Source organism: Oncorhynchus nerka, linkage group LG6, assembly GCF_034236695.1.
Source record: "Oncorhynchus nerka isolate Pitt River linkage group LG6, Oner_Uvic_2.0, whole genome shotgun sequence".
NCBI classification, from domain to species: domain Eukaryota; kingdom Metazoa; phylum Chordata; class Actinopteri; order Salmoniformes; family Salmonidae; genus Oncorhynchus; species Oncorhynchus nerka.
Genome location: NC_088401.1, coordinates 7,828,769 through 7,838,557, shown reverse-complemented (window position 1 = coordinate 7,838,557; position 9,789 = coordinate 7,828,769). Strand labels below are relative to the sequence as shown.

Genomic DNA, 9,789 nt, shown 5'->3' with positions numbered 1-9,789 from the left:
TTTGTTCTTATCGGACTTGCCTAGTTAAATAAAGGTTAAAACATTTAAATTCCAAAATACATTGAATAAAGATGTTAATCGAAAATGCATCAGATAGTTAGTTAGTTATTCAAATCTATAAGTAGCCTTGTCAAATACAAGGGAAGGGTCTTGTTTTCAAACGAAAAGCATAAATGTAGTTTAACCAGAATTTAATCTAATTGTGTTTCGATATTTTCGATTTTCACTAATATGTTAAATTAATTAAATATCTCCCCAAAATATGTTCGTGGTCAATTACATTGTAAAATCAACATCAGTTGTCCTTTCTCGATCCGAATACTGTTTGTGTAATATATATGTCAAGGCATTATCGTTGCAAACAAACTAACCCAGGCTTATTTTCATGCTATTATTTCATTCATATTTATTAGAAAGCCGATGCTTTTAAACAGTTAAACACAGATACACAAGAGACACGAAACAGACAGTCGGTAAAAGCAGAGTCAGCCATGAAAGACCGAAATAGGATGGATTTAGACGTAGCACGATAAACATTGTATGCCGATAAATTAACACGTTTAAATTAACACAAGTCCGGGGATGCATGTATAAATTAAAAACTTGTAAACAGCATTTTAAAATAATAATACCAGCCGATTTTAATGCTGAACTATAAGAAGTTGTGCTCAACGAACGTTAATACATGTATTATGTAACATTTCGGTCAAATCTTGCATTATTACATTGATCAACACCAATAATTAACCAAATAACACAAATAACAAAAGATTTTAGACAGAAAAAAAACGTCTTCTCATTACATCAAAACAGATTCGAAAAAATAAATACATTTAACAAAAAAAGTTATGTACAGTGTGTCATACAAGTTGTCGTATTAAATATATTTCCAATAGTTATTATCTTTAAAAAAAAAAGTTTTTGGAAGTGTCCTAGCAACGATTTGAGCTCTAATCGAAATGTATTCGGCACATTCTAGAATGCCACATTCTAATTCTATAGAATGGTTTTAGTTCCAGGGTCGATATTCTGGGTTCAGAACCGTCAGTCCTGTGTACGAGATGTTCTCCTCCGTCAGTCTTTGCGTCCTGCAGTCCTTGGTGACTGAAAGCATCGTCGTTGTATCCTCCAAAGATCCGTTTATTGAGATGGTAGGGTTAACTGTGGTTTCTGAGAGGGGTCTTTCTGTCAATAATGAAAAGATCATATTTTACAATGAAAATCCATATTAGGCAATTAATCAACAGTCCTATAGTTCTGTATTTTGGTTTTGCATTCAAGATATAGGCCTATACCTTGGTACAAACGTGTCCTATTCCTTCAGTAGGCTATTTGGTGACACTCAAATCTTACTTGTGTGACTCTTCATGTGGTTAGTGAGTTCTGTCGCTTCTTGAAAGGTGCTTCTACACACGCCGCACGGGTAGGGTTTATCCTTGGCGTGGGTGCGCCGGACGTGGCTGTCGTGAGCCGCGTGCGAGGCGAAGGCTTTCCCGCAGTGTTTACACTTGAAAGGCCGCTCTCCGGAGTGCTGGCGGATGTGCGTGCGCAGGATGCTGGATGCAGTAAAGGCCTAGAGTCGAGAACATAGAAGTTTGAGTGAAACTCGTGGAACTGGAGAATATGCACTCAGTAGTTCTGATAATATTTAGGTAACTGACTTTTTCTACTTTTAACAACGCGACTGATTGTTCATGGCAATTAAATACAATTGTACCCAGGCCTGATATTTGAGTCAATTCGATTTCAAAACAGGCTACTTTATAATTTGGAGATGTTTAAAACACTAGCAAGTAGATAACATTGTTAACAACGGGGTTTTGGGATTAAACAACATTATTTAAGTAGTCTAGGCCTACATAAAAACCGAAGAGAAGGATCTCATACCCTACAAACAACAAAGAAAACGTCTGTTCCTTTGAGAGCCGTAAATTCAGAGTGTAATCTCGGGGAGAGGGAGGAACAATGGGGTGGGTGTACATCTGGCGCTAATCACCATGGAAGTGTCTCGGTGGAGTGTGCCTGCAGGCTGCACGACGAGACCATAACGAGGAGGCTCACGCCAAAATGCACCATTTAAAATGGGGGGGGGGATTCTAAAATGGTGAGCTCGAACTCCATCCGGGTCTGACCTCACACGCCCACCGAGGATTGTACACACACTCTTCCATGCTTACAGTACACACACACTCTCTCTCTCTCTCTCTCTCTCTCTTCTATGCTTACCTTGTTACAGTACACACACACTCTCTCTCTCTCTCTCTCTCTCTCCTATGCTTACCTTGTTACAGTACACACACTTGTAAGGGCGCTCTCCAGAGTGCACGCGCATGTGTTTGTTGAGACTTGAAGACTGAGAGAAACTCTTCCCACACACTGAGCACTAGGAAGGAAGAGAGGAGAGAAATTAAGGACAAGGATTTTTATTCATTTTTTAAATCTAAATACGGAGGGGGGGGGGGGATAAGGAAAGACTACAGTACCCTTCACTTATAGATTATCATCATCTTTTGACACACAAAGAACATTTAAAAAAACAAAGATGGTGAGAAACAAAGACACAAGATGTGCAGGAGAGGTAAAAAATGAGAAAAAAAAAAGAAAGATAACTTAGGGGCTTCTAAATTCTATTCCTTCAGAAAGTATTCAGACCCCTTGACTTATTCCAAATTGTATTAGTATTACAGCCTGAATTCAAAATCAATTAAGTGTATTTTTTTCTCTCTCACCCATCTACACACAATACCCCATAATGACAAATTGAAAACATGTTTTTCTTCCAAATTTATTGAAACTTAAATACAGATATATCTCATTTACATAAGTATTCACACCCCTGAGTCAATACTTTGTAGAAGTACCTTCGGCGGTGATTACAGCTTTGAGTCATCTTGGATATGTCTGTATCAGCTTTGAGTCGTCTTGGGTATGTCTGGAACAGCTTTGAGTCATCTTGGATATGTCTGTATCAGCTTTGAGTCGTCTTGGGTATGTCTGGAACAGCTTTGAGTCATCTTGGATATGTCTGTATCAGCTTTGAGTCGTCTTGGGTATGTCTGGAACAGCTTTGAGTCATCTTGGGTATGTCTGTATCAGCTTTGAGTCGTCTTGGGTATGTCTGGAACAGCTTTGAGTCGTCTTGGATATGTCTGTATCAGCTTTGAGTCGTCTTGGTTATGTCTGGAACAGCTTTGAGTCATCTTGGGTATGTCTGTATCAGCTTTGAGTCTTCTTGGGTATGTCTGTATCAGCTTTGAGTCCTCTTGGATATGTCTGTATCAGCTTTGAGTCATCTTGAATATGTCTGTATCAGCTTTGCACATCTGGATTTGAGGATTCTTCCTCCTATTCTTCCTTGCAGATTATCTCAAGCTCTGTTAAGTTAAATGGAGAGCGGTGGCGAAAAGCAATCTTCAAGTCTTTCCACAGATTTTCAATGGGATTCCAGTCTAGACTTTTGCTGCAGCCATTCAAGGACTTTAACACTGTTGCGCTGAAGCCATTCCAGGGTTGCTTTGGCCGTATGATTGGGGTTGGAACATAAATCTTCGCCCCAGTCTAATGTTCTCGTCGAGGATTTGCTCTATTCATTGTTCCCTCTATCCTTACCAGTCTCCCCAGTCCCTGCTACTGAAAAGTATCCCCATAGCATGATGCTACCACCTCCATGCTTCACGGTAGGGAGGGTGTTAGACGGATGATGAGCTGTGCCTGGTTTTCTCCAGATAAAAGTGCTTTCCATTCAGGCCAAAAGAGTTACATTTTTGTCTCATCAGACCACAGAATCTTTCATTCATGTGGATCTTTTACAAACTCCAGGCGTGCGGTCATGTGCCTTTTTCTCAGGAGTGGCTTCCGACTGGACACTCTCTCATAAAGCCCAGATTGGTGAAGCACCGTAGAGAATGTTGTCCATCTGGCAGGTTCTCCCATCTCAGCCAAGGGAACTCTGTAGTTCTGTCAGAGTGGTCATTGGGTTCTTTGTCACCTCCCTGACCAAGGTCCTTCTTGCCCGGTGCTCAGTCTGGTCGGACTGCCAGCTCTAGGCAGTCTGGGTAGTTGCATATTTCTTCCATTTCCCAATGATGCCCGTGGAAACTTTCAACACTCTAGAAATTGTTTTATACCCTTCCCCCAGATACAGTGGGGAGAACAAGTATTTGATACACTGCCGATTTTGCAGGTTTTCCTACTTACAAAGCATGTAGAGGTCTGTAATTTTTTAAATCATAGGTACACTTCAACAGTGAGAGACGGAATCTAAAACAAAAATCCAGAAAATCACATGATCTTATGATTTTTAAGTAATTCATTTGCATTTTATTGCATTATTGCAGTGTATCAAATACTTGTTCTCCCCATTGTATATGCCTCGTCACAATTCTATCTCAGAGATCTACGGACAGTTCCTTGGGCTTCATGGTATAGTTCCTGCTCTGACATGCACTGTCAACTGTATGGACCTTATATAGACAGGTATGTTTCTAAATCATGTCCAAACAATTTAATTGGCCACAGGTGGACTCCATCCAATCATGTTGTAGTGACATCTCAAAGATGATCGAAGGAAATTGGATACTTGTCATAGCAAAGGGGTGTGAATACCTATGTACATGGAAATGATGTACTTCTGTATTTCAATACATTACAAACATTTTTTTTTTAAATGTAAAAGTGTGTGTCCAGTGTCATTATTGTGTGTAGATGAGTGAGAGAGGAAAAAAACGAGACAATTGATTCCATTTTGAATTCAGGCTGTAACACAACAAAATGTGTACTAAGTCAAAGGGTCTGAGTACTTCCCGTGTACCTTATGTGGTCTGTGTTTCTCGTGAACGTGTAGTATATGGATCCTCAATCGGTCTCTCTTCTCAAACGACCTGCTGCAGAGGTTGCACGGGAACTTCCGGTCGCCCTGGTCCACGCAGCGCGTGTACTTCAGATGTTTGTCTCTGTAGTACTGATAGGCGAACACTTTGCCACACCGATCACAGTTAAAACCCTCTCCAGAATCTGAAAGAGGAAAACGTCAGGGAACGCCTTGGTAAATTGCAGTGGCGTCGTTGTCACTAGAAATAAACATGTATATGGTCTGATATACCACGGCTGTCAGCCAATCAGCATTCAGGGCTCGAACCACCCAGTTTATAACAGAGAATATAATGAGCCCAGTAGAGTATATGTGCATATATTAAACATGCAAGTAGGTAGGCACGAATAACGGGCCATATATACCACCCACAAATGAAGTTCCCACTGAAAAAAATAATTATATTCTATATGAACTGTCCTTACCTTCAAGTGGAAGCATGGTATTCCCCTCCTCCAGCGAGTCCTTCAGAGTGAGAGGAATCCCCAGGAACTGAACATAGCAGTCCCCGTACCAGACCAGCAGCTCCTGGCCCGGCTGGACCTCCTTACAGGCCTCGTAGAAGATCTGTCCCTTACTCTGTACCGCGATCAGGTTCTGCTCTTCTGGGAAGCGTGCGCACTTCACTAGGGACATCCAGTTACCGGACGAGCCCCGGCCGTCGACAAAGTGACTCAACCCGCCGTTCTCGAACACCTGGATCAACGGACAGGGACAGACATGTTGTTGTTACACTCTTAGAATTTTTTTTTTTCCCTATAGAACAAAAAAGGGTTCTAATCGATTGCTTCCTATATAGAACCCTTTATTTAACCAGGTAGGCTAGTTGAGAACACCTTTATTTAACCAGGTAGGCTAGTTGAGAACACCTTTATTTAACCAGGTAGGCTAGTTGAGAACACCTTTATTTAACCAGGTAGGCTAGTTGAGAACACCTTTATTTAACCAGGTAGGCTAGTTGAGAACACCTTTATTTAACCAGGTAGGCTAGTTGAGAACACCTTTATTTAACCAGGTAGGCTAGTTGAGAACACATTTATTTAACCAGGTAGGCTAGTTGAGAACACCTTTATTTAACCAGGTAGGCTAGTTGAGAACACCTTTATTTAACCAGGTAGGCCAGTTGAGAACACCTTTATTTAACCAGGTAGGCCAGTTGAGAACACCTTTATTTAACCAGGTAGGCTAGTTGAGAACACCTTTATTTAACCAGGTAGGCTAGTTGAGAACACCTTTATTTAACCAGGTAGGCTAGTTGAGAACACCTTTATTTAACCAGGTAGGCCAGTTGAGAACACCTTTATTTAACCAGGTAGGCTAGTTGAGAACACCTTTATTTAACCAGGTAGGCTAGTTGAGAACACCTTTATTTAACCAGGTAGGCTAGTTGAGAACACCTTTATTTAACCAGGTAGGCTAGTTGAGAACACCTTTATTTAACCAGGTAGGCTAGTTGAGAACAAGTTCTCATTTGCAACTGCGACCTGGCCAAGATAAAGCATAGCGGTGTGAACAGACAACACAGAGTTACACATGGAGTAAACAATTAACAAGTCAATAACACAGTAGAAAAAAAAGGGGAGTCTATATACATTGTGTGCAAAAGGCATGAGGAGGTACGCGAATAATTACAATTTTGCAGATTAACACTGGAGTGATAAATGATCAGATGGTTATGTACAGGTAGAGATATTGGTGTGCAAAAGAGCAGAAAAGTAAATAAATAAAAACAGTATGGGGATGAGGTAGGGAAAAATGGGTGGGCTATTTGCCGATAGACTATGTACAGCTGCAGCGATCGGTTAGCTGCTCAGATAGCTGATGTTTGAAGTTGGTGAGGGAGATAAAAGTCTCCAACTTCAGCGATTTTTGCAATTCGTTCCAGTCACAGGCAGCAGAGAACTGGAACGAAAGGCGGCCAAATGAGGTGTTGGCTTTAGGGATGATCAGTGAGATACACCTGCTGGAGCGCGTGCTACGGATGGGTGTTGCCATCGTGACCAGTGAACTGAGATAAGGCGGAGCTTTACCTAGCATGGACTTGTAGATGACCTGGAGCCAATGGGTCTGGCGACGAATATGTAGCGAGGGCCAGCCGACTAGAGCGTACAAGTCGCAGTGGTGGGTGGTATAAGGTGCTTTAGTGACAAAACGGATGGCACTGTGATAAACTGCATCCAGTTTGCTGAGTAGAGTGTTGGAAGCAATTTTGTAGATGACATCGCCGAAGTCGAGGATCGGTAGGATAGTCAGTTTTACTAGGGTAAGTTTGGCGGCGTGAGTGAAGGAGGCTTTGTTGCGGAATAGAAAGTAGTTATTTGATGCCATTTATGAATTATGGCTACTACTAATACATTTTAATATTTATAGCTAAGAATATAATATAATAAACAATTAAATTATGAACACCTGAATACCTGCATAGTTTTTTAGATGTTGTTGTCATTATGTACCAACATAGTTTGGAAATATGTACTGGTGGACCGGGAGGTATTTGTTCGTTTGAATGATGGCCCATGTCAATCTTGGTATCAACTCTGGCTGACATCTCTATGGACCATTACCGTATGGCTTGTTGTTGCCTTATCGGTAGGCTTTTTGCAAGTTCAATCACTGTCATCTTGTATGTTTATACTGGAATGGCAGTTACATTTTGAATTGAACAAAGGTTTTTATTTAGAACGCTTTTTTGTTTTTAAATCTAAGAGTGGATACATTCATTAGATACATGATTTCCTCTAGCTAGCATTTAGTTAGCAACAGCGTGTTTGTATGAACCTCGCCGTTTGCCACAGCGACCTCGGCTCTCCCCCTGCCATAGAGAGGTAACCTGTCGGAACTCCAAAAATCACTTATTTTCATGGCACAGAAGTTGACGTGGCTACAAATTGTTTAACTGCACAGGGGGTTTAGGCCCACATTTACGCACAGCTGGTTAATGGACAACATAAAACACAAAAGTAAAAAAAAAAAAAAACGTTTATCTCACGATAAATAAAACACACACAAAATAAAACATCATATAAGAACTGACCTCCCACATCAGCGTGTTGTCGTCATATGTTTTGATCTCGCTGGTATTGACCAGTTTCCCCTGAAATGGGCCGAACCGGGTTCCCTTTGTGATGGCGCTCTTCTCTGCGTAAACTCCGTAGTGGGACAAACTGCCGTAACATGTCTGGTGGATAGATAACCCTGTAAGTGACATTTAAAAACACGTTAAACTTAACACCCTTTACACAGAGACAGACAGACAGAGAGAGAGACAGAGAGAGAGACAGAGAGAGAGAGAGAGAGAGAGAGAGAGAGAGAGAGAGAGAGAGAGAGAGAGAGAGAGAGAGAGAGAGAGATATTACCTTTTGGAAGTCCAAGCGCCTCAGTTTCCAAGGTGAGTTGTTCGCTGTTGCAAACTGTTGAAGAGAATGTTGCTGGTGAATGATGCTGGTGAATGATGCTGGTCATCAATGGTGAACATTACAAATCGAACACAGACGATGGACAATATGAGCTGGTTTCTCAGACCTAGATGAACTCTCCTGGAATTGACAGTTTGGATTCATGATATAGGTAAACCATAAAGTCCCCGTTAGAAATACATACTTATTGCCTACTGATTAATTATCCAGCCCCAAGTGGTTGTTGTATCTTTTTTTATATTTAACTAGGCAAGTCAGTTAAGAATACATTCTTAACAGCCTACCGGGGAACTGCCTTGTTCAGGGGCAGAACGACAGATTTTTAGCTCGGGGATTCGATCCAGCAACCTTTTCGTTTACTGGTCTAACCATTAGGCTACCTGCCGCCCCGCATCTAACAATGTTAACTTCTTCCGAACATACTTTTGGACAGCTGAAGCAAGCACACACTGTTTTCCTTTAAGGAAATGAACCTTTGATATAGTTGTATCTGTCTACCTGAGTTCCCAAGCAGGGCTACTCCGGAGATGGCTTGACCGGAATTCTGCACCTGGCTTCGGGAACATCCATACAGGACCATGAAAAGGTCGTCCTCACTGAAACTATAAGTGCGCGTTTTCTCCGGTGATAGTTCGGTTCCCCTGAGGTGGAATAAACTTTCTTTAGACGGTGAGGGAGCGGAGGAACTCTTGCTCGAGGCAGGACTGCTGAAGTCTGATAGGCCTACAGATAACGGGCCGATGGCGTGCTCTGTCACCACCGCTGCCAGCTCCTCGTGCTTGGAGTAAATCGTGTGTCCTACTCCCGGCATCATCCGGTTGAAGTACGGGATGTGCGACACGTTGAAGATCTGCTCGTGAAGAACGTTAACGGCGGTGGCTTGGTGGCCGCCGTTGCCGAAGAACGAGGGTGTTCCCGTGGTGAAGTTGAACGGCATGACTGCCTGGGTGTCGGTGACTAGCCGTCCCAGAGACTTGAGCGGGTGGAGGGGATGCTGAGAGCTCCTGAAGATGTTCATGTAGTGGTGGGCTCCGGGCAGCGGGGCAGCGTAGTAACCCGAACCCCGGACAGGCCTGCCTTTGAGGGGGTTGGAGTGGAACGGCTTGTCCTTCACGGCGGGGATGCTGGACAGAGACATCACAGCAGGCGGGGAGGCAGAGCCAATCTGTGATGATTTGAATAGGAATAGTCGACGCTGTAGCTATTCGGCCTGGAGAGAGATAGAGGTGGAGAGATTTTAGCTTCATTTCCAGCAATTACCTTAAATTTTTATCTCTCAAGTTTATGTTCTGTATCATTATTTGAAGATTAATCAACCGATTTCAAATAGGGAACATCATTAAATCAATTAGTCTACAATAATGGAATTTGGTAACGAACAAATTATGCATGCTTTTTAAAGGCCTATATCCTCTCAAAATACATTTAAAGAGAATACAATTCATTGTTGGTTAGTTATTTTAAAAAACGTCATCAATATATTTCTGTCAAATCACAGGATTG

At 42.0% G+C, this 9,789-nt stretch overlaps 1 protein-coding gene across 1 annotated transcript; it reads right to left on the bottom strand.

Moving 5' to 3' along the window:
* Nucleotides 1-442: 442 nt before the first annotated feature.
* LOC115131075 (PR domain zinc finger protein 14-like) lies at nucleotides 443-9,424 on the bottom strand. Its single transcript, XM_029662682.2, has 8 exons — nucleotides 8,785-9,424; nucleotides 8,227-8,280; nucleotides 7,905-8,065; nucleotides 5,296-5,566; nucleotides 4,811-5,013; nucleotides 2,282-2,383; nucleotides 1,354-1,573; nucleotides 443-1,185 (listed from the first exon to the last, which is right to left on the bottom strand). Exons 1-8 carry the CDS (start codon nucleotides 9,422-9,424, stop codon nucleotides 1,010-1,012), a joined length of 1,827 nt encoding a protein of 608 aa, XP_029518542.2. The 3' UTR covers nucleotides 443-1,009.
* Between the last annotated feature and the right edge of the window lie 365 nt (nucleotides 9,425-9,789).

Bases quoted from the DNA above. Each gene is read 5' to 3' on its own strand.
- LOC115131075 (XM_029662682.2), bottom strand. From the start codon at position 9,424: ATGTCTCTGTCCAGCATCCCCGCCGTGAAGGACAAGCCGTTCCACTCC. The intron at 8,281-8,784 runs GTAGACAGATAC...TCTCTTCAACAG, and splicing joins AGCCCTGCTTGGGAACTCAG to TTTGCAACAGCGAACAACTC. The intron at 5,567-7,904 runs GTCAGTTCTTAT...CCGTTGATCCAG, and splicing joins ACAACACGCTGATGTGGGAG to GTGTTCGAGAACGGCGGGTT.